At 42.6% G+C, this 25,756-nt stretch overlaps 2 protein-coding genes across 4 annotated transcripts in view; one reads left to right on the plus strand and one right to left on the minus strand.

Moving 5' to 3' along the window:
• Positions 1 to 25,756, minus strand: part of LOC105182554 (kinesin-like protein CG14535) — a 344,856-nt gene that overhangs the window by 247,668 nt on the left and 71,432 nt on the right. The window lies entirely within an intron of this gene.
• Positions 16,968 to 20,007, plus strand: LOC105182551 (uncharacterized). The gene is made up of 4 exons (XM_011140070.2): positions 16,968 to 17,096; positions 17,197 to 17,250; positions 17,481 to 17,619; positions 17,723 to 20,007. The coding sequence occupies exons 1-4, from the start codon at positions 17,016 to 17,018 to the stop codon at positions 17,773 to 17,775; spliced, it is 327 nt and encodes a 108-aa protein (XP_011138372.1). The 5' UTR covers positions 16,968 to 17,015; the 3' UTR covers positions 17,776 to 20,007.

Genomic DNA, 25,756 nt, shown 5'->3' on the forward strand with positions numbered 1-25,756 from the left:
TCTGGACGACGGAAAATCGATAAGAAAAACAACAACAACAACAACAACAACAACAACAGCGGAGAAAGTCACGAGCTGTCGCCGCGAGCTGACGTGACATAAACGCTATTCTTCATCATTGTTAGAACGAGAGAATTCGTTAATAAGTGAGAGTCTGTACATATTTGAAGTAAAGAAAAGTTCTTTCTTTTCTTAAAAAGAAGTCTTGTCCAAGTTTATTTCGCGAACCCCGTACGCGCGAGACGGACGTGCGTAGCAATATTAATCGATGATATTTAGTCATTTGCTAACAACAGACGTAGGAAAAGTCGTGTTGATACCATCTTAAAAATGGTGCTTCCTAAAAAGCACCTACGACATGCGTTGTTTTTGTTTTTTAATCAGAAGAAAACGGCGGCTGAAGATCATAGAATTCTGATAAAGAAACTTATGGCGATGTTGCTCCATCAATTAAGACACGTGAATATTGGTTTAGACGATTCAAAAGTGGTGATTTCAATGTTAACAAAGCAAAGATCGCTCGGGACAACCAGAAAAGCTTGAAAACGCAAATTTACAAGCATTATTGGACGAAAATCTAGCACAGTCGACTTCACAACCTGCCAGAGCATTAAATGTGGGTCGTACAACAGTCACTAAACGTTTACATGATATGGAAAAGATTCACAAAGAAGGGAGATGCCATTGCAAATCGGTTGAACATGTGCATTTCGTTGATCGCCGGACAAAGAATGAAGAGCTTTTTATATCGAATCGTTACTGGGGATGAAAAATAGATCTATTTCGATAATCCCAAACGAAAAGAACCATGGGTTGATCCAAGCCAACCAGTAACATCCACTTCAAGGCGCAATATTCACGGTTCAAAATATTGTATGCTGTATATTTGATGAAATCAAGGAGATATTGTGTACTATGAACTGTTAAATCCGAATGAAACCGTCACCGCTGATCATTATCGGCAACAATTATGCAAATTGAAGCGAGCATTGAACCAAAAACGATCACCAATTGCGAGTAAACAACGCAAAGTGATCCTACTTCGCGACAATGCTCGACCTCGTGTTGCATTATCAGCAGAAGCAAACGCTGTTAGGGCTGGAATGGGAAGTCTTATCGCATCCCGCGTATCGCTCCATCCGATTATCACTTGTTCCGGTCGACACAACATGCTCTAGAGGATACACACTTTCATAACTTGGAACAAGTGCAAAAATTTGTTGAAAACTTCAAAGAACTTCAGAGAAAAATCTTTTTATCATCGCGGAATCCATCTCTTACGCCAGAAAGATGGGAGAAGGTTAAAGAAACGAAGGGAACGTAGAGAACGAAGGAAAATATTTTGATCAAGATATTCGTTCGTTATCTTGCTTAAGTAAATCAGTTTTTCAGCAAAAAAAAAAGAAAAACCCTCGAAAACTAAATCACACTTCGAACATCTATGTAAAAATTTCTCTCAAAATTTCTCCGCGTTAGGAATTGCGATACGCAACAGATAGGTGAGTGGAGACGTTCATCCGCGAAATATCCGCAGCGCGACTTTTGAAAAATCGCGACGGACCGCGCGCGGCTTTCATGGAGCATTATGCAATTATAAATACAATTTTTGTGCGGGCAGCGCTTGCACAAAAATCTGGAGCTTTCCCCTAGCCGAAAAGAACGTAACAGCAGACGATTAATTCAAACATTCCGCTATATATCTGGCAAACACACAGATGAATGCGCTCGCACGTGTGTTTGATAAATATTAGCTTACGAATAATTGCGCGTTTTGTTGCAGCAGCAGCAGGTTGCATTGTCGCACGAGTTGCGTAGCGCACATCCGCCCGTACAAATGCGCGAGCGCAATGCGAAGTGGCACGAAACACGCTGGCGAATAGACTTTTCTCGCGCCCGCGCGACGCGCGCGCTATCCGTCCGTGTGTAAGCTGGCGCAATCGACAAAAGCGCGCATCCATTCGCTTAATTAAGCGCTTATTATTAATTAGCCGCTTCCAGCAAGCTGACGCGACAACCGGAAACGAATAGGACGTCAAGGTGTGTCGCAGCCGTTGATCAAATTTGTCTACTTTCCCCCTCTGTGTGTTCACTCAGTCGTCGCGGCTCGTTATCCGACGAGACAAATGGCATGCCGAAAAATTACAGCGCACGATTAATGCGTATTTTAATGCCTCAATGTAGCGGGCCCGACGCGCCAAACCCGGCGCGGCCGAGTTATCTATCAGCGGGGCCGAATGAACGCATGATTACACCTCATCAATATCATTCCACCTCATTAATTTCTGCAAATATACGGATGAGACATCAGGAAATACTAATGGAAGAGTTGCAATAACCAAATATCAATATTTACGCCCGTAGGTCTACGAATAATTTACGTTATTTACCGCGAGAGCCAATGCGAATGCAAACGCACAATCCTTTTTTATAACTTTCTAACGCTCCACTTTTGATTAAAATTCTGTTCGACGACGAAGAACGAAGAACAGAATTTTCCTACTCAAAAGAGGGGAGAAATTACTTTATATAATTTCGCAGGTATATCTCGGGTCACGCGCAGTTTCGTGCGACAGCTCGGGAATTAGTGGATCATTGGTATCTTCTCGCGTAAGAAGAGGAGAGAAAGACTACAGTGAATCGTTAATATCTCAGCCCGCGCAAGTTTAATTAAAATTATTCTTGGATTACGAGAGAGAGTCTGCCGAAGTTCTTGTATTTCTTTCTCGTAAAATTGTCAAAGACACGCCGGACATGTCCGAGACTGATCCACTCCACTCCGAAACATCCAGGCCGCTTCCTCGTCCACTTTGGCACGCACAGTTAAGACCTCGTAATCCCGTATGTCCTTCCACATTTCCAGCCGACTCCTCGGCCTCGCTTATCACTGCCGCGCCGTTCTCTCCCCTACGTCCCGCAAATAAATCCTTGCGGTCGCGTCCTGGAGGGGGATTAATACGCGGCCCAATTAAGAAGAGAGGCCGGAAAGAGCCGTGTTAATTTATAGATCGGGATCACGGGGTCGAAAGAAACAATTATCGTCCTTTGTCCCCGCGTTCTCTCACGCCTCGCTGCGGATTAAAATAAACCGCGCGCGTATACCCACCCAATCAAGCCGCCCTCGCGGGATTGTACTTCCGCCGCGCTTCATCTTCGCGTGCAGCGCGCACCTCGAGCGCGCGGGATGACCGAGTCCCGCTGTCGGTGTAATTCACGGAGCCGAAATCCGCATACGTACCGATGAAAGCTACCGTCTCGACATGCCGGCGCGCTTTCGACTCGATGGATTTCCGGCCGGGAAAGAGGCTAATTCGATCGGCGGATCCGAATCGGCAGATCGTTTCCGAACGTGGACAACTGGACGTAGTTACAAAGAGAGAGAGAGAGAGAGAGAGAAAGTAAGTTCCTAAGCCACTTATCGAGAGAGAGAGAGAGAGAGAGAGAGAGAGAGGGCCACTGGCTGCAGGAGATAGTTGTCGCCGAGGGTTTCGACAAACTGCCCTACTCGTGGAGGACCCTTGTCTCTTCAGGGGCCGTTCTACGACGCGCGATAAGTCTTACTACCGAGTTATCCGACAGGTTTGCCCGAATCGATGGCCTTTAAGACATCCCGGAGCGTCTGTCGTCCTCTTCCATTAGACACGTTTGCCATATCGAGAGGGAAAAAGCGCCATCGTTGTCGTCGTCGCGCTGAAATTTCTTCCCCGCCGCGAAATTCTACTGTCGGACGGCTGAGTAGTAAGATTTATTATTCCGTCGTCTTTCGCACGGCTCTTTTCTATCCGCGGTTATTCGTCAGCGGTTTCTTCATGAACGTTTACGTCATGCCTTCCGAGGAAAATTTCAATCTCTCGTAGAGATGCGATCGTCGAAGGAGAGCGTCTGGGCCGCATCGACGGCGAAATAACGAGCGTCTCGGTGCAGGCGAGAAATGACGATTTCTCTCAACTCGTGGAAAACGAGGCCCGTTGCGCGGAATTTCGCGAGTGGCGCTTCATTTTTTCACGAGGCGATTCGAGATTTTTCTAAAGTGACCGTATCTCTGCTCTGCGTGCTTGTTCGGGATATCACGGGATGTACTTTGCATTGTACGGCGCCCGTGAAGCATGCAAGTGCACTTTCTCCAACTTCAATCGGAACTTGCCGATTGCGTTCTACGCGCGCGCGCGTACGGATTGAACGAACCGAGTATTTTGCATGAAACTCTAGGCAGCCCCGAATTCGCTAAGTAAGATTCTCGCGTAACACCCGAAAGGATAAAGTATGGTTACTTGACTCGAGTCTTCAGTAGTCTTCAGCTCCCCAAGTCTAAGTCCGAAGCGCTCGGCAGTGACGGAGAGATTCGCGCCCGCGACGGAGTTCGCGATTTCTTTCGTGCTCCGCGCGAAATTCCGACTCGACGCGAAAGACATGAAAGACATTCGAACACGATACTCCACTTCGGGAATCTCGACGACGACGGCGCGCTGCCCAGGATTTCCGCTTTAGACGGCGGGGAGAATAGTGTCCTTAAGCCGCGCGAGCGAAATATATCCGCCGTCGTGCAGCTTTCAGGCCTCCTCCCTGCCATGCTACTCGCGAAGATTCCCATAAGGCTTCCTCGAGTCTTTCATCGAGGAGGAAATCCTTATCACGCCGATATAACCACGAATCTCTGGTCTAACGAAACAAGCTGAACCGCCGTTAAGCCGCCGGATCGGACAATATTATACAATAAAAGAGTCAAGTACCACAGCTTAGTGTACACGTTAAACTCGAAATTAATTTAAATGCACGAATAATTTTATGCCAATGTATAATTTTTTAAGTATCTTTACGTACATAATTTTTTAAGTGTCTTTATGTGTGTAATTTTTGAAATATTTTTACGTATTATAATAAATTAGAGGTGTCACCATATATGTGATCGAATATTTCAAGATGAAACATAATTTAAAAAGTTTATAAATAACATTTTTATTCTTTAATCAGTGATGTAACAAGTTAAGTGATATAATCACGTCAATAAAATTACTATTACTATTAATACGGATTAAGAATATGATTCAAGTATTGGGTTGATGCAAAAATAATTGCAGTTTTCATGTATCGAGTATAAAGACGCATATATCAGTTAAAAATTATATTTATTAATCAAAATAAAGACCATTGGCCTGCATATATTTCATCCGGTGGAAAACAAGTTTGTTTATCCCTACAGGATAGAATTCTGGAAAAGATAACGATAACTAGAGAAATCAGCGCCAAACTCGAATGATGATAAAAACCGCAATTATTTTTACATCAACCTAATGCAATAAAAACTGACAGGTAGAAGTCTCGTAAATATTTTACTACTTTTGAGAGTGTTCTCTACATAATATATATTACACTATAATGCTCTGCAACGCGTATCAAAATTTTAGCATTAATTCGATCAATCGGAATTCATCAACACGGTATCTCCATGCGGTGCCGATTAAATTTGAAAGAACCCGCATTCGCGGCGGGATTTTTATTCGCGGAACGAACGTTTTTATTCTAGATCTCGTGAATAAATGTTTCTCTTAACAATATTCCTCCCTCTCGTTTATCGATATTCGGCATATGGATGCGCGACCCGCGGAATAAGCGAGACCGCTCCCGGAGAAAAGTCCGCGCCATTACGGAAATGCAGTGTCGATATACCCGCGCATTATTACGCAACGTATGCAGACATCGATATCGAAGGCGAAGAGGAGTCGAAGAGGAAACGCGAGACACAAATAAGGCTATAAATCTACGAGCAGCGTAAGGAGAAGCAGCGTGTGCCGAAATACGCTCGCAGATTAAGTCACGAACCGTCGGTCGGGTGTATTTATTGTGCCGCCGAATGTTCGATAATATTCGCACTAAGTACTTGGTACACCCACGTGTGCCAAATATACGTACTCGGCGTATATTCTCGAGTATATTCTTCCCCGCGCAACAAGGACACGGGGAAGCGTGGAGGCAAGAGCATTCTGTGCGTTTGCGTATTCCAAGTAGAAGAAAAAAAAAAATACGCTCATGATTGGATATGTTAAAAGGATACGAAGGGGATGAGCACCCCTCCCCCGTGTATGTATTCGCAGCGATTGCAGCGGGAAGGGCGGCGATTGGCCGTGTCGGAGCTATGATCACGTATGGGACGTATGGGGAAATTAGAAGTTCCGCGGCTGTTCTCCGCGGACCAGCCGGTCGGACAAATGGATAGAATTCAATGCTGGCGAGCGCTTTCGTACATGCGGACCCCCTTATTGCTCCCACGGGATTCCCCGAGGGATGCCCGCCGAAATTAGTCCATATTATTTCGGTGAGCGAGAGGCGCGAGGGCGGAAGCGGTTAGAAGGTCGGTTTGTTACCCGAAAGACGACAGGGCGCCGACGGAGAAAGACGAATCGGCCTTCGGGAATCTAGGGTGTCTTCGTGCACGATCTGATTTCACGTGGCAGGCAATGGAGAAGTCGGCGAAAGAGATGTCACGGCAGCATGATTTTTCCGAGTGAACATGGAGAAGGCGTAATTGTAAAGAAAATTTACAGAAATCGGATCGTTGTCCATTCGTCTCCGCGACACGAAGATTGCGAATTTCAAGCTTATCAGGATTAAAAAATGAAGAGCAATCTGGTATAACATACCACAAATAATCAAATATGTTGGTTGTCATCTTGAACTTATTTCTCGAAACGCAAGATCTCGATCGAAAAGGCTCGTGGAAGAAGTTTGAAGCCGATCGGTCGATACATTCACGATCGCGCGAATCGCATTTTATGTTGAGAGAAACAATACCTAAAAAATAAAAGATCTTTCTCGTTGGGTACTAATAACTTTGTACTTGAAGCTAAATTTTTTTTTTAAATAGAATAAATAATTTCTGTTTGTATGTGTGAGCGAGAGAGAGAGAGAGAGAGAAGCTACGATTTTAAGAAAATATATATTTTTTTATTTGAAGAAAATTTGTATTCTCGGCATAAAAATATACACGTGTATAATCGGTGGATGCATTCACAATTGTCTTGTGAATCTCGACATACAGGGTGTCTCAAATGTAACGGACCACCCTAATAACTCTTCAGTATTTAAATTTCAAGGAAAATGATTTCAATAAAAGTTGTAGGGATTTAAGTGAGCTACTTTATGATGACTTTGACTTTGACCTTGACCTCTATTTTCAAAGTTATTTGAAGGTCAACTTGCATTTTTTAAATGGGAATCCTTATTTTTTATTACATAGTTTTTTTCTACTAGTTCATTTGAACAACTTTTGTTTAAAATATTTTTTTATTTGTTTAATATTTTTTTGGATATTTGAGGAAAACTTGATAACTTTTTCAATATTTAACTTACGATATCTCGCTAACTATTCGTCGGAAGTAAAAGTGGTACTAGACTTTCTTGCTTTATTTAGTCTCAAGAATATATTGTTACAATAGTGCCCTGATTTTGGTTAATTTGATGATTTTGAAATTTCCAAAAATCAGTAAGTTAACAAAAGCCAGGGCGCTATTGTAACAATATATTCTTGAGACTAAATAAAGCAAGAAAGTCTAGTACCACTTTTTCTCCCGACAAATAGTTAGCGAGATATCGTAAGTTAAATATTGAAAAAGTTTTCCTCAAATATCTAAAAGAATATTAGACAAATAAAAAAATGTTTTAGACAAAAGCTGTTCAAATTAACTAGTAGAAAAAAAACAGTGTAATAAAAAATAAGGATTCTCATTTAAAAAACACAAGTTGATCTTCAAATGACCTTGAAAATAGAGGTCAAGGTCATCATAAGGTAACTCACTTAAATCCCTACAACTTTTATTCAGATCATTTTCCTTGAGACTTCAATACTGAAGAGTTATTAGGATGGTCCTTTACTTTTGGGATACCCTATATATTGAGAGAAAAAAGGAAAAGATAAAAAATGAAAAATATCTGCTTCTGGGATATTAATAACATTTTTCTTAACCTAAATCCTTTTATTTGAATAAAATAAACAATTATTGCTTCATGAGAAGCTGCCATTTTAAGGAAATGTATAAATTTATCTTCACCCAAAAAAAGTCATTCAATTTGCAAAGTAATTTTTCCCATAGTCTCATATTCTAAGCAAAACCTTTTACAGGAAGAGGATTCCTCTTTCGATAAAGTGATTAAAGTGAACCATTTATCTAAAATTTATTAGATATTATTCTGTTATATTAACTGTTTTCCTCTTATTTCAAGATGATTTTCTCTTATATCAATTAATTTTCCTCTTATATGAAAAGGAATATTAATATTAATAATTAATTAGAACATTTTTTAAAGAAGGTATATATGTTGCTGTAACATATGTAACGGAGATAATTTACCCATATTCAATCAAATACAGTTTATAATCTATTGCAAGAAGTTGAATAATATATTTTTTCTTTTAATGTTTCATACAATTGATTATGATGAACATCTTTGTAGCTATGAAATCCATAACAAAACTGATCAGAAATTTATTTGTTATGATGATTTTATTTCATTCGTGCCTACTTATTGTAGAACTGGAGCCAAAAGTATACATATATGTATACACATATATATATATTACTTTTCGCTATACAATAATATTAATTTTTTCAAATTAACTAATATAACTAGTAAGATTAAAGTACAGTAGGAATAAATAACAATCCTCTTAAAAAAAAGATTAAATAATTTGTGTATAAGAGGAAATTTATATTAAAATCAATAAGATTTGCATCATACACATAACATATAATTCCTCTAACATTAAGAATAATGTGTTTATGACATTTGCCTCTTAATCTTAGTGGAATCCTCTTGAGGCCATATACGACGATGTATAAGAATAAAATCCTCTAAAATTCAGATGATTCCGCTTATTCTGAAATTACTTTTTCTTTGAATATTCTCATTTGGAAGAGATCTGCTCTGTATAAATTATCGTTAAGTATAAAAGAATGCTTTACTAGTACCTGTAGCGAACAAACTCTCTTTTCTTACATATTTCTTTTCCCAATGTAGAATCTCACGGTCTTCTGACAGACTTGATAGTCTCGGTTATTTTAATCGCGCCTCGATCCAATCATTAGAAAAAGTGTCATTCACTCGTTAGGGGGGGAGAGAGAGAGAGAGAGAGAGAGAGGGAGAGAGAGAGAGAGAGAGAGGGAGAGAGAGAGAGAGAGAGAGAGAGAGAGAGAATTAAGATGTCGGACGGAAAGCACACGTCGCGGTCGCTTAAATACGATGAAGGCATGCCGCGTATCGACCACAGCAGGAGCCAATCTCCATCCCGCATTAGTTTCATCGATAACGATATGTCTCGAACACACACGTTCGCTGCAGATGTGCGCAGGCCGGTTTAATCATTACGTAAGTACATCACGAAATGCTGGTCTCGCTATCGCTTTGAATGAGGGGATAATCGCTCCAATTAAGCTGCTTTCCCACGGATTCCGCGTGCATGTGTGTGCGTGCGTCTCGTCTCGTCCGGCTGGTTCCGCGCGACTCGCGCGCAAGATCGATATCAATAATATCTCGACACGCGTATATAAAGCGTATACGCGTATATCGATGTCTCGAGTAAAATTCCGCGGGACATTTTACCGGCCGGGCCGCTGTAATAAGCGTGTCGAGTTTTACCATTAATCTTCATTTGCCGGATCTCGCAGGAAAGCGATCGAAGTTGAAGCGTGTTATTTTCGGGTTATTTCCCCGATGAGCGCACCGCTCACGAACGGCGCGAAGATTGCATTCGCTCGACGCGCGATAATGTCCGAGGAAAAATCTGTGGAAACAAATCGACGCGTCCATCGCGGCTCCGCCGCCGTCGCCGCCGCGCGCCGAATATATCGGATTTTTCGTCCTCTTTTTTTGCTTCCTTTCTTTTTTATATACAGGTATAAAAAATATTACATTCCACTCGCCGACGGTATTGGTTATTAAACGCTTTCGAATGAATACTGCATGAGCGCGCCGCGCTCGAGAATACCGTCCGCTGTGTGCGCGTATACGCGTGCGTGCGTGTGTGTGCGTTCGCTCACATGTGCACACACCAGCGCGATCTGCGCGACGAGCGTTAAATAATTTTTTGCTTTTCACAGAGTGAAAAATGTGATATCCGCAGAGAGTAATCCGCTTGTCCGAGCGATAATCGGATGAACCGTTTAGACGGAGCATACAGACGATCGCAAGAGTCTGCGGGTAACTTTAAGATCAATGCGCAGGGAAGCGTCATATAAAATGGAATCACCGTCGATCTCTCTGCTTGCTTCTTCGTGAGGCAAATACTCGAGAACGTAGGACTGCAATGAGAGGACGAGGGAGCAAGGGAGAAGTGGTGGCGCGTTAGGAACACGACCGCGGTCTAAATATACGGAGCTGACGAATGATCCCGGCGAATTTGGCTCGTTTTTCTCGCATTTATTCTCGCGCGCGCGCGCGCGCAACGTCGACCGTTTAGCGCGACAACGGGCCGGATCGTCGCTGCACCTTTTTCTCGCACGTCCTTCCACGAAGACGTTCTTTCGCGATTAACGAGCTTAGCGGTTAGAGATCGTCGCCGATTCAGCCTCCGACGCGCCCGGACGGGCGACAAACGAGTATTTGTTTGTCTCATTACAACGCCGCGAATCTCTCACACCTTCGCTGCGGATCTGGACTTTTTGCCAGAAAAATGTGTCCGGGTGAATGAGCGAAGAGGAACGCGCGACACGGGGAGAGTCTTTTGCCGCGCAACGAACACGCATAAATAGCGGCGTGAAACTTATCTTCGAGTTTATTAAAGGCACCTCGCTGTTCCGTTAGTTATTGTTGTAATTGCGCAAGTTAGCATTATTAAAACGGACCCGCGACGGAGCAACGGAAAGCTCATAATCCTCTTTCTCTTTCTCTTTCTCGTCCCCCTCCTCTCTCTCTCTCTCTCTCTCTCTCTCTCTCCCTGCCTTTCGGTTACTTAGCTCAATGTCTTGAAGTTTATGAGATTTGTGCCCGCGTTATTCTCACAAACGGGTGTCTAAACTTCGTTTACCGCAGAAAAGTTCAAAATTACCTTTCGCGAGGTATTACCTACAGCGTTCATTCATCATTCACAAGCTGTCGTCTGGCCCGTGACTGTTCCAACTAATTTGGTCCGCGCATTTCTTTCCGCCAAGTCAGCGAACGTCGCCGAAAAAAGTCCGCGAACCCTGATTGTTTCTGCTTCCGCGGGGTATTTTTTTAATTTGTTTTCCCAAAGTGCTGCGGCGAATAGGCTGTGTTATTTAGAAATATTTTCCCGAAGTGCTCTAAATTTGATGTTCGCACTAAGAAAATTAAACCCTTTCGGGCGCAATATTCATAGCAGAATTTTATATTCAATCGTCTTAAATTTATCCTCGGATACCTCGCAGCTAATGAAATCACCAAGGAATTGTCAAAACGCGATTTTTGAAGTTGCTGTTTACATTTCGACAGGCTCTTCTTTTCAAATATGTGACAATAAAATTATTCTCAATGGATACGTCGAATAAAACAAAACGAAGTAGGAGGACTATTTGGATTACAGAGGAGAAAAATTTCCTGGCGGATTCGGTATCAAAAAGAAAGAACATCATCGAGAAAAAATGTACAGGCACGAACAGGAATAAGGCCAAACAAGAATGTTGGAAGGAAATTCTTGATGATATATCAGCGGATATCAGATCAGCATATGCTCGTGACAATTAAAAGATTAAGCCAACCTTAAATCGTTTCTACAGGTAGTTTAAATTTAAGCTGAGTTTAATACGCGACTAAAGATCATAAGAAACTGTCTCTAAATACAAATTTCTTCTTATACTATTGTTAGACTACGACTAAGCCAAGCTTGCTTTGTCTCTGAATAGTAGCCTAACAGCCGGAGGATGACGTAACATAGTCGCGAGTGTTCTTCTCGAACTTCAACATCATGTCTAGAGATGGCAGAATGTGATTCTGGAGATATTAACCACTCTCGCGCAATTGGAAAATTTGGAAAAAAGAATGTTCTCGTATGACCATTTGTTTTCTTAAGATCAATGTGAAACGTCATAAAACGGATCGAGAATAGAGGCGTAATTTTTCTTCGAAGTCTTCGTATTCGAAACTTCGATACGAAATATTCGACGATCGAAATTTCAAAGCTTCGGAGCATCGAATCTTTGAAGTTTCGGTCTTCGAACTTCGAAATTTCGAGAATTGAAAGGTGTTCGAAGTCGAACCACAAGCCGCCGATATTTTTCTTATCCATGGAATGTAGAATATATGTATGACTCAGATGGCCTAGCATGCAATGCGTGCATGCAGAAACAAAGAACGCAGGCTCGGAAACAATCGCCCCGCATCCTTCGAAGTTTTGAATATCTGGAAGCTTCGAAGAGTAATATCTTCGAAGACTAGTCTTCGAAGCTTCGGCATAAAAAATTTCGAAGTTTCGAAGTTGACTTCGAAGCTGCCTGAGAGTAACAATTCTAATCGAGAATACATGATTTTCGTGATTCGATCCATCTTTGGTAAAGCTAATGTCACACGATGCACTCATAGACATAGGAATATAGGGACAGAGCATAGAGTTGCATTCAGTACTACAACCGCTCACTGAGCGCTAAGTGAGCTCTTGCATCTGATTGGTGTATATTTTTAAGTCTAAAGGTATATACCAATCAAATGTAAAAGCTCACTGAGCGCTAAGTGAGCTCTTGCATCTGATTGGTTGGACATTTTTAAATCTAAAGGAATATACCAATCAAATGTGAAAGCTCACTGAGCGCTAAGTGAGCTCTTGCATCTGATTGGTTGGATATTTTTAAATCTAAAGGAATATACCAATCAAATGTGAAAGCTCACTGAGCGCTAAGTGAGCTCTTGCATCTGATTGGTTGGACATTTTTAAATCTAAAGGAATATACCAATCAAATGTGAAAGCTCACTGAGCGCTAAGTGAGCTCTTGCATCTGATTGGTTGGATATTTTTAAATCTAAAGGAATATATCAATCAAATGTGAAAGCTCATTGAGCGCTCAGTGAGCGGTTGTAGCACTGAATGCACCCATTGATGTGTATGAAGTTGTGTGTGAGTGAAATTATGAAAAAAAAGGACGCATGCATAACCTCTGCCAAATACTGCCGGTGTAAATAGTTGTCATCATTTTGTTACATTTACTATTCGCCATTGACAGCCAAGTCGTTGCATCGCACGCTCTGAATATGCTATTGTAGCCAATGAAACTTAGGCACAGTCGCCCCCCGCATTTCAGCACAACTCCCCCCTCGCCTATCTTACGGGCTTATGCTCTGTCTCTATATTCCTATGTCTACGGATGCACCCCGTCATGCTTCCTGACACGCATGCTGACAGGCGTACCGCATTCAGCTGAGTTCACTGCGTAGATCTGCCAATGTAGGGTGACGATCGATGGAATAGACGGAGCTGCCTACAGTCTGTCGGTCAGTATGCACGTCAGACGACAAGAAATCGCGTATCGTGCGACGGCTAGCTTGAGAAAGCGCGATTTGAAAAAGCCTTTTGTGGCGGCCGAATAAAGGAATAGGAGATAAAGGAATAGGAAATGAACGGATACATCCGTCTTGGATGCAAATGAGAGTTGCAACGAGAATGAGAAAGTTGCGAGACGACACACTTGATGTACTTGTTCGCGCAATTTTTCAACTTCCGCGAGCAGACGACGGTATTTCATTCAACCGCCCGACGATAAATATCCGCTAAGTGAATTAAGCGCTCTCGGGGTTAAAGGTGTTATAGCACAGACGTAGCTGAGATAGTGTCGGCGGTGACGAGCGAATGTTTAATCAAAGGTTAGAACTGCGCCCAGGAGAGCATTATTTGCTAAGCTAATGAGTAGTTTCCACGTTGTTCGGCAATCAGGTGAACAAAGGGCTTCCGGTCACGTCTACGGTCCGTCGAGGACTGCCACCGTTTCTAGTTTGGACTCCTTCACACGACAACTTCGCTAACAGCGTCGGCGGAGCTGTGCAAACAGCTGCACTTCCCTCCGTTTTAAGTATGTGCGGCAGGGATTAACGGAGCCTACTGGGAATAACGGTAATAGACGCGTTTAGTAAACAGAGTAATAGTGCTCTTTTCCTTCTCTAAAGAGAGGATTCAGTTCTCGTGGAATAATTTGCTCAATTTGGTAGAAATAAAGAAAACAGACGAAAACTTCACTTCATCTCCAAGAAATAAAAAAGAAAGAAAGAAGAAAAGAAAATTGTAAACGAAGATCGCGGACTTCTTCCTTTTCTTTTCTCCTTTTCCTTTTTCCTTCGCTGTACACGAATTCAGTCAGGAATGCGCGATTTCTGACGCAACCGTACAACTCGATTATCATTCGCGTAATCACACGCGTTTCTCGAGGATGCGTTCGCAGCGACGCAAAGCGCGATAATAAATAAATCTTGCCGCCTCTGATATCCCGTTTCCGAAACTAATGGCGCCAACAGGAGCAAGATATTAATGATTTCGCATTTTCGTAACAAACAAATGTGGTATCCATGGAGGATTCCTCGCGGTGAGCACGCGGCTGCTGTATCGACGAGTGAGTGAAAAAAGCGCTGGCTCCCTCAAAGACGGAGATAACGAGGAAGCGAGAGAATAACGATATGCGTGCGCGGAGCGTGCAATTTCCTAATGTGGCCATTTGGCCGACAGCGGGCAACATCTTTGATTATCCGGGCGTAATAAGCAAACGCGCGGGCTCAAGTGCTAATGGGCGCTCGATAATCATCCGGACACGGCTAAGAACACGAAAGGACCGCGCGCGCACTTCAGCATGCGATGCGGCGCTTTGCTCTTTCGCCGGGATTTCCCGCTCCTGCGTCGCCCTTGCTTTTTCTTTTTCCTTCCATGTTTCCCTCTTGTTCCGCGGCAGAACCGCAACGTGCGCCCGTTTTAACAAAGTGCGTTAATGGCGCGCGGCTGATTAAAGGTTTTAATCCTGACGATCGTAACACACCGATCGCTCCTGCGTGTGCGTTCGCCCCGTGCGTCGACGGGAAAATAAAAGGCGACACTCTTTGTTGGCGATTGGCCGAGAGAGCTCGTCGGTCATTAAAGTCGATCCCGATGAAAAGTCGGCAGCCGCGTATCGCGTATACGCCGGCCGTGCCGGCGCGGCGCGGCGCGGCGCGCGGGAGAACACGAAAATGCATACTGCACTCGCGGGACCGAGCCTCCTCGAGCATTGAAAAACGAGCGTCTCGTATTTTACGGAAGGTAGCGCGGTATTCCGCGGAAAATACGTAGTAAGTATCCTCTCTGGCGTCGAGGAGCGCACAGGAGACTGGAAAAAACAAATATATATATGTATGTATAGAGTGCTAAATTTCAAACGTAACAAGTAAAAAATCTCGAAAACTATGGAAGATATTAGAAAAAGCTAAAACACGTGTTCCATGATTTCGAAGGGGAAATAGAACGGCATTATCAGTTTTTTATTTGGAGGGCATTTTCAAGGTCAGTTGAAGGTCTTAATTTTTTAAAATAAAAACTTAATTTTTTAAAATAAAAAGCCCAATTTTTTATTATATCTTCTTTTTCTACCAATTAATTTTAACAACCTTTGTCTGAAACATATTTTTATTTGCCTAATAAATTCGAGATAGTTTTCGAAATAGTTAAGGAAAACTTGGTAACTTTTTCAACATTCAACTTACGATATCTCGCTAACTGTTTGTCGGAAGAAAAAATAGTATCAGACTTTTACTTTATTTACTGTCAAGAATACATTACTATGATAGTGCCCTAACTTTTGTTAACTTGTCGACCTTTGGAAATTTCAAAATTATTAAATTAACAAAAGATAGGGCACTGTTACAGTAATGTATTTTTGATAGTAAATAAAGTAAAAGTCTAATACTATTTTTTCTTTCGAAGAATAGTTAGCGAGATATCGTAAGTTAAATGTTGAAAAAGTTACCAAGTTTTCCTTAAATATTTCGAAAAATATTAGGCAAATAAAAAAATGTTTCAGACAAAAGTTGTTACAATTAATTGGTAGAAAAAGAAGACGTAATAAAAAATTGGGCTTTCTATTTTAAAAAATTAAGTTGACCTTCAACTGACCTTGAAAACGCCCTCCAAATGAAAAACTGATAATGCCATTCTCTTTCTCCTTCGAAATCATGAAACACGTACTTTAGCTCTTTTTAATATCTCCCATAGTTTTCGAGATTTTTTACTTGTTACGTTTGAAATTTAGCACCCTGTATATATATATATATATATATATCGCTTAAGGGAACAATACGAAATCGAATGAGGATACATAGACAGCGCCGGTTTACGGGCGACGTGAACGTAACGCTTGGGAACAATCGACAGGGTATATTCTTGAAAACTAGCAAGCTCGAGCGCGCGAAAGCTTCCTCTTTTTTCTAAATTCACGTCGTAACTGTCGCAACTCTCGACGTGGCAGTTGCAAGCTCGACGCTGAAGTTTGGAATATCACAAACGAGAGGAAAAAAAAAGAGAAATGTCGCTGCAGTTGAAAGTGAAGGCGAAAGCACCGGGACGTGTTTCCAACTCTGGACAGTCTTCTCTTGTTTTGGCCTTCAAAAACGAATACCTCAACGCAGGGTACATTCCATGTTGAAAGCTTCATAAACCGTCACCTCGCTTACTTCGTTCCCGAATGTTTAGCAAAGAAAATTAACGGAGACCGCTGTTCTCTCCGAGACGGCTACGCATTCGAGAAGATTGTGAGGTCCCGGCGATTATAAAAATGCTTTACGACATGCTTCTCACTTTTTTCAATTTAGATAAATAAGCGCGCGAAGGAGACGAGCGGCAAATCCCGTGAGTGCTCGACGTTGCGGCGTCGAGCAAATTAGCCGTATTTACGTAATTTCCGGCCGAGCCGAGGCGACCTTCGAGAATCCACTTGACGCGCTTTAACGACACTTCGATAAGCACGCGCTGATGAAACAATTTCGCGACGAGCACTTTGAGACGCGGCTATAAGACGCGCTGCCGTGCCGCCGAGCGCGTCAATAGTCCGAGCGCATCGTTGTTCACCATGAACCTGTTTCTACTTGTCGTGTTATTAATGTACATCGCCTCGGCCGCCGCCGAGTCGTGCATCGTTCAGCAGAAGAAGGTACGAAGATTCGACTTAATCTTGCCGATCGGCCGCGTAGTGCGAACTATCGTGTCGCACCGCCATTACGTGCTAATATCACTTGGTACTTCCATCGTAGGAGCAGCCGAATATTCGGGTGGTCGAGTTAGACGACGATTCAAGCAGCGAGTCCGTAAGTGGCGATCTCGTACCAACTGACATAACAATATCGTCTCGCGATGCTCTCCCTTCCCCTCTCTCTCACTCTCTCTCTCTCTCTCTTTCTCGCTGGAATACTTGACTATGATCTTTCCAAGAGCGTGATTTTTCCCTTCGGTTATAAATCACGCCTCCAAAACTCACATCTCCGTATCTCCGCGATACTTTGCTGTAATATCAATGCGACGTTTCTTTCGCGGCAAGAGCGAACAGGAAATCCTGGCCCTCCACCTGCCCGACCGGCGAAGAAGAGAAATCGATAGCCAGAGGAGGAACGGTTCCTGCAGAAAGGACGACGATTGCGGCCCGGGGGCAATCTGTCTCGCGCCTTTTCCAGTCTGCGGTATGTAACACTGATGTTCTCCGGGTCAGAGGTTCACGGCGTGCGGCGCGTGCGACGTGTAAACGGGCTATCGCGTCAATCAGATGTTTCATTTTCCGGACAGTGAAGGGAAAGTGGCGGACCATAGAGCCCCTGGAGACGCGCACTGCCAATTAAAAATACCAGGGAGACGATCACGACAACTGGGGCTCCCGCCGACACGTGTGACGACACGACGAGAACAAAAGTGCGCCGATAAAATTCGCGCGGGGGAGCAACGCCGCGCCCTTTGGCGAATAATATCAGCGTGTCCGCGAATCAATCGGACGATTGATTCCCCATCATCGCCCATATCCATCCAGCCGGATGGATATCTCTGTTTGCTTATCTGTATTTCGTAGGCCGATGAAATTTCCACCGCGCCGCGCGTCCGTCCCATTGTCGGCGCATGAATATAACATAAACCCAAAATATCGAGCACGCGTTTAATGGCGGCGGCGAGCGCGCCGTAGTAAAGCGGTTAAGTTACATTTTACACGCGGATTCGGAACGTCAGCGGACAGGGATACGAGCGACGTAAAAGCCGGCCGCGGAAAAACAAACAGTATCGCCGCGCGCTAACATATGGCGCCGTGCGATCGGGGCTCATTAACGGCGACGGAAACGTAGGAATAGCGGGCGTGGAGAGAGAGAGGGAGAGAGAGGGAGAGAGAGAGAGAGAGAGAGAGAGAGAGAGAGAGGAGATCGTAAGAAAGGAGGGTTACAGAGCGTTCTTCTCTCCTCTCCTCTTTTCTCCTCTCCTCTCCTCTCCTCTCCTCTCCTCTCCTCGCCTCTCCTCTCCTCTCCTCTCCTCTCCTCCCGCCGTCGTAAATTTAGTGAGAGAACAACTGTGCTTTCGCCTGCGAGAGAGCTCCGCTCTCGCAACCCCGCCGCAACCGCAACCCCGACGCGGCCGGCCGAGCGACGTGTTGCGCCGTCGAAAAACTTTGCTGCTCATAGATTTACACTCAAAATCAATTAGCGCGGTAATTGACGAGCGCGGGCGGGCGAGCGAGCCGTGCGACGCGCTCCGCTCCGAGCGTCGCTCGAGCGGAGCCGTGACTATCGGATATCGGCGAAATATCGCACAGGGAAAGAGGGTTAATCGTCTCGATTATCACTTGGTAAATTCCCGTCGACGCCGAGAGACTCTTTCCGTGTAAGCGTAACAAACTTGTCGCCGTCGCCGTCGCAAGTGCTAATTGACGCCGAGCGACGTTTACGGCTGGTGATTTGTAAAATATCGTCACCGCTGCACACCGTGCAGTCCGCGGTCCGCGGAGAACGTCGGTAATTGTTAAATAAATATCGTGCGCTTTATAATGCACCGCTTTTAACAGACGACATGTCCGTTCATTTCGCTCGGCCATTATCGGCGGGTAATTGCGATTTTTTATTGAATATGGATCGAATCAGCGAGCGAATCAAGCGTTTTTGTTACGTTTTATTACATTCGATATGAAATCTAAAGGGCGCGAGAGGGGGTGAAATATTTCAGTGATATAGACATATTTTTCCAATCTCCTGATGATGCAAATGGCTTAATCGATTATTCAGCGGTTGGTTGGCACGCCATTTGCGTAGCGCGTTTCGAATAAAAGTTACGTCCAATAATGCACGAAGGATCAAGTACTCGTCGGTCAGAGAGGAATTATTGGCCTCAACGAGTATCCCAGTCTGTGTCTCGTAAAACCTCGCGAAACTCGGCGACGGCAGCGGCGGCGGCGGCGGCGGCGGCGGCGGCGCGAAAAGATTTACGATTCCAGCAAGAGGAACGTAACATCCGTAATATCCTTTCTTCGCGGAGAGACGGACGGTGATTTTTCATGCGGGCCATTCTTCTCTCGTCACACGCGGCTTTTGGTTTAATTTTATTTTAATACGGAAAAAATGGATCCCTCGAAACGCGGCTCCGTCCGCGTCGGGCTCCCGTTCTCTCCGGAGGAGGATCGCGGAGGGAGGAACGGTCGTAAATATTTGCGCAACTCATCGGCGGCGTCTGGCGGCACGCGCGACCAAATTTCGGCCACGTCAAAATATTTAAAGTCGCGGGACGCAATTAGCAAAGGCCGCCTCCGCTCGTTTAATCGGCGCCGCCCAGCGATCGTCGTTCATTTTCTGCTCGTGAAAGCTTTTCGAGACAATTTCTTTCTTCTTCCGTACTTTCTTCTTCCTACGCTGCTGCGCCTCAACGCGCTCTTTGTGTCTCGTACATTTCATCAGATTTAACTTGAGAAACCTCAACTGATCCGTTCCAGCCTTGTTCTCGTCTGTACTGTTGTTTATGTTATCGCAAGCATTTCGAGGTGGGTGCTTTTCGACACTTGGCAATTAGCTGACACATATAATAACGATAATAATAACTTTATGTATGCATAAATAAATAAATATATATATATATATAAATTTTATTTATGTATAGCATATATAAAAGATAGTTTATTCATCTCCCACATTATATTCTCCTATCCATCGTCCAGTTGTATTTGTGAAAAAATATATAAGGTTGACGAAAGCGAGCGCACGGTAGTTTATTTTGAGTCGCGGCGATAATGAGTCATTTCGCGAAGAGTCGACGAAAAATAGGCGTAGCGAGAGAAAAATCCAGACCAGGCGCGGGGCCGAGCTGCGAAATGGCCTGGGTTTTTCCTTCATTCTTTTCTCCCCGTGCGCCCAATTTAAACGTGACACGCGCGAAAAGCAGCGCACGCATCGTCGCGTGTACCGCGCGTAGATCGTGACGAGCCGTGGCGGACTCGTCGTTTCTCGCACCGTACACTTCCTTTTCTCGGCGGATTTGATTTATCGCGCAACCGATTCCACGTGACGAAGGAATAAATCGGCCGTGTCTCGTGACGCGCTTGAGCGCGCGCGCGTACGGAACGGCAGAAATGAAATCTCCCTCGGTTGACGGAGAGGTCTCCAATGAAAATATTATTGAAACAAAGTCCGCCTTATATTCAAGAGAGAATAGGATTCCCTTATTTATTTTCACCGAGTCGAAATTAAAGTTCAACATTTATACTCGCAGTTATACGCGCGACGTAACGTCCCGTGGCCACCAATGAGCCGCGACGGGCGCGGGCTCGAGAAAGCAAGAGAGCGGAATAACAGATTTATATTGAGTAAGCGGTTGTTTCCAATGGAAACGCGCGAAAAAGGCACACGCGCGTCGCTCTCAGCGTCGTCAAATATTTGCACAGCGAGCGAGCGAGCGCACGCGATCAGTCGCTCCGCGAGCGACGCGCGACAGTTCGCAGAGTCGCGTTTCGCGCGCGCGCTGTGACGCTGCGAGAGTGTCGGCGTTCAACTTAGGACAAACCGAGTTCATTTTTCACGAAGCGCACTTCTCGCGCGTACTCCCGCGCGCGCGGCGTGCTACGGGCGATGGACGCCCAGGGCGGTGCACTTACACGGGACATAATATACGTCGGCCAGAACCGTAACTGTCCTCGTATATTATGTCCCGCGTGTCCGGAGACACGCGTTCTCCAGCGCGGGTGTGCCCGCGCCGAACAATGTCCCGGCTCGTGAGCTTAAACGATTCCTCGTGTCTGCGGTTATTTCGGCAATTAATTCTCCGCGAGCGAGCGTCTACGAGCAAGACGTCCCTTCGGCCGATGCCAAGTCCTCCCTCAGGTTCACAAGTCGATGTTCGAATCGACATCGATGGTGATTTCTCGATTCGGTTTGGTCAAGACGATCCGTAGAAGAGACTTTGATGAAGATTCTTGATGGCTGGCGACGCTGAGAAAACTTTCTCGTTCGTTTATACGAATGACATCTTGTCGATATCGTGTCGACATACAGTTATCGACGTACGATATCTCGATATCGATTTGATACCTAGATGATATTACATTTATAAGTGTCGGCCGATTGTTCATGATCTAATCGGTATCATATCCAAATCGGCTTGAATATGATATGACTAGAATAACGACTAGATCGTCGATATCTACACAAGTTGCTCATGTCGGAGCAGTTTTCAATTTTTTTATAATACGCAAATATTTAATAAAAGTGAAATAGAAATTAATTGAAGATTATTCTTGATCAGGTTTGTGATATTCTATAGTTTTTTCACAACATTTTTTGCACAACATCTGTGGATGTTTTTTTTTAAACCTCTGCAAGCAATTTAATCTAAAAACTGTCAGAGGGTAAATATAAAATACAAGCAATTTAAATAACTACACGTTTAATTGAAATTACAGTTTATGTAAAAAACTAGAAAAAATATTTTTAATTAAAAAAGTAAATATTAAAATTACAAAAACAAAATATTTTTTTGTTAGAAACTCAATCAAGAAATTAATTAAAATCATAGCTTGTATAAAAAACTAAAAAACATTTTTTAATTATAAAAATAAATATTAAAATTACTTATTAAAATAATTATTAAAATTATATCCGTATTTATATGAAAGTTGACTTTTTATATTCACAAAATCAATATTTAACCACGTAACTAAAAATCGCAAAATTTATATCCTCGAAATTAAAATTACAAAAATAAAATATTTTTGTTTTTAGAAAGTTAATTAAGAAATAAACAACTATTGAGCAAAAGTCTGTTTTTAATTAAAACAAAAAAGAAATATAGGTAATACAAAAGAAAGAAATAAATAGATTATGGACTTTAAAAACAATAGTAAATCGGACTTTAAAACCAATGTAATTTTCCGTCAAAATTCCTAAATTGTATCTTTATAATATAGGCAATCAATAAGTGATACAATTTAAGAGTGATTCAAATTATGAGAATCAAGTGGCACGGTAGTGCCTCGCGCCAAGTTCAAGCGCAACGAAGGACGCGAGGCATACCGTGCTTATATTACGCGAAACTGCTAGTTGAAACGAGGTGAGATATTCATATCTCAATAATGGCTAAACTGATCGAGGTTTTTTCAGTGCCAATCGATTCTGCCTTAAAAAATAGGAAGAAAAGTGTCCTTGTGTTTTTAGTATACGTTGTCTCTAAATGTAGATATTTTAAAATAAAGTCCAAATCACGGAAAATTTCGATTCAGTAAGAAAATAAGAAACGCTAGACCGCAGAGGAGGGGGATTTGTGCATCTCACTTTTCCGACATCAGAGGTGTTATAAGCGCGCTGAAAAAGCAGCGAGTGCGAGTGAGCAAGCGATAGAGAGTAAGAGAAAGAAGAATATTGCTAGAATACAAGAGTAGAAATGTACGAGAAAGAGAGAGAGAACGAGAGTGAGTGAGTGAGGGAGTGAGAGAGAGAGAGAGAGAGAGAGAGAGAGAGAGAGAAAGAGAGAGAGAGAGAGAGAGAGAGAGAGAGAGAGAGAAAGAGAGAGAGAGAGAGAGAGAGAGAGAGAAGCCAAGACTTTTTGCATCAAATATTTTTTATTATATTGTTATAATAACTTATTTATTATAATAACAAGTAAAATAACTCACTAAATAATAAAACTCAGTGTTCTAGTAAATAATGAAGACACTGTTTTTAAAGTACTGGACTGTGTATCATTCGGAGTTTTCGATACATTTATCTTCAGATTGCAAATTGCTCTCATTTGCAGAGTTGATGTTGGGTAGAGTTTTTCAGTTGATGCTATTGTTTTGTTATATCATTTTTTTAGTAAGACAGTTTTGTAGAGCTTTATTTAAGGTATTCAATAGAAGAATTTATTGTTAGAGATATAAGTTTTACTTGTACAAACTTATTACTTGTATAACGAAAATTATAAATTACATTGCCCAAAGATACACGCTCAGGTGCGGTACGATGCACAGTACTAAAAGCGTAAACATTGCCGTTTATATCATTTCTCTTGTAAAGTAGTGTTGCAGAGTTTCATTATAGTTATAAATTTTACTTGTAAACTTTTATGTTATATATAAACTTGAAAAAAAATAATTTGAAATTTCTAAAAATAACACAATACGTGTTGCGCGTGTATTTGGTGCCTCTTTTTACCTTTTTGTTTAAAAAGGTAAGTTTTATACAACGTTACGGGCTCTCTGAGATGCGTCCCAGCGGGACAAGGTCGCGTGACTTTGAAAACAACATGTTCATAAGTACGCAATTGCCGCGACCGTTTCCATTAATGTTTACGCCGTGGCGGCGGACGGATCGGCGGATCGCCGCGCGTAATAATTTCCGAATTTTCACGTTCGATCACAGTGTACGCGCGCGTGTAACGTGTAATATTCGTGCATGTGTGTGTGTGTGTGTGTGTGTGTGTGTGTGTGTGCGTAACGATCCGGAGCAACTTGAGCAATAGTAGTGTTTCATGGTCTTTAAAGGTAAACTTTTATTGGTTAACTCAGTTAAGTTGAAGAAGCTAATTTGTAGTCCCGAGTCTTCGTACTCTTGATGCGGGGCGCATTTGTCGCTGTAATATTAATGAGAAAACTCGTTTTTTGTTACAGATCTGCTGGAGTTTGCAGCCACGCGATAGCTGCGGTTATCGGGACGCAGTTTCGACGGACGCCGATGCCGCACCGGAGGATCCGGTTCGGGCCGAGCAGAGTCGGCTTGAAGGTAAGGTTCACCGATCATTTGTACATTTCTTTTTGATTTATTGCGATCGAAAACCGAGCGATTGCAATAAAAGCCGTTGAATTACAATGGCAAAGGGTCAACGTTTGTATCTGCGCGCGCGCGCTTCTGCGAATTGAACTCAATCTAATCTAACTTTTAACCTGACGGTTTAACTAACGAAACTATATTTTTTGTTATAGATCCGCAGCGGAACGCGGCTGACTCTGTCTGCTGTGTATCGGTGAGTCAGAGAAGAAAAAACATTTTTATGGTGATGGGTGTTTGCAATATCTCGAGAAATTCAATGCGATTTAATTATACTTTTTTCACACGTTGCTCGAAATAATCAGGAGATCGTGTCTTTTAATGACCGTATTACACAACAGAATCTTTAAGATATAATATACATTTCTCTCTTTTATATTTATTCTAAATCATTAGAAGATACAGATATAAATGCTTTAGTTTGTTATTATATTGAAATCAAGATATGGAATTATTGCTGCGATTCAATCAATATAACTGCTTCGAGTAGCGTGTAATGTTAAAATTTGATCAGAATTGCGCCATCGCACGTGAAATTCACCATTATTTATCTTGTTTGGCTTGATAAATGTTATGTCTGTCGAATTTATCAATTTTCTACATTTTTCACGCGTATCCATAAGCGATAATATTTCATTTGAAATTACCGATAAATTCGGTACGCGTGGTACATTACAACTTAATCCTTACGAAACAAGACGTGCGCGTTTCTTTCGAAGTACGTTCGCGAAACAAAACATTTTCGTTTTTCTCTCTTGTCTAAACATCGTAATTTTCATTCGCGATTGATTCTACATGAATCGCGTCTCACGTATACATTCTGGGAACGTTGAAATTTATCGTGTTTACTTCTTTTTGGGATAAAAATCTCATCTGTTGAACGCGACCATATATACGCGACGTGCTTCTTTGTCTCGCCATTTCTTTTCCTTAAATCCCATCGAAATTAATGAAAGAGAAAAGATAAACAACGACAAAGGGAAAGCGACAAAATATTGTGGTAAAAGAAACTTGTCCTGAATGCTGAGGAGACTGGACATTGGACGGATCACAGGAGTCAACGAAAGTCGGTGAGTGAGACCAAACGCTCAGAAAGCGTCATGTTTTATAATGCATGCTCATATATAAATCGCATTGTTTTTCGGCCAGAGATAATAGAAAATAGCGCGCGATAATATGCGTTCGTATCTAGTTTAATAAAAATATGAATTGCGACAAGCACCGTTTACTTCCTCTCTAATCATTGCGGAAATATTTATTCTGCGAAAAATTATACGCGGAACCGTGAGAGTGATAATCGATAAGATATATATTTGACGAATGAAAAACCGTACTGATTGCACTGAAGCTGGCTTTCTTTTGCAACACTTTGTACAAATATTAATCTGATATTTTGTGCATAATATTTATGCGCAGTGTCAATTTACAAAAATTTAACGAATTACTGTAAAGTATACACAGAATATGATTATGTCCGAACTATACTATGCAAATATGTCAATTTTCATATAGTATAAGAATGACAAACAGCTAAATCAATACACCTTTTGAAACTTTCGAA

This window comes from Harpegnathos saltator, unplaced genomic scaffold (genome assembly GCF_003227715.2).
Source record: "Harpegnathos saltator strain DR-91 unplaced genomic scaffold, Hsal_v8.6 scaffold639, whole genome shotgun sequence".
NCBI lineage: Eukaryota > Metazoa > Arthropoda > Insecta > Hymenoptera > Formicidae > Harpegnathos > Harpegnathos saltator.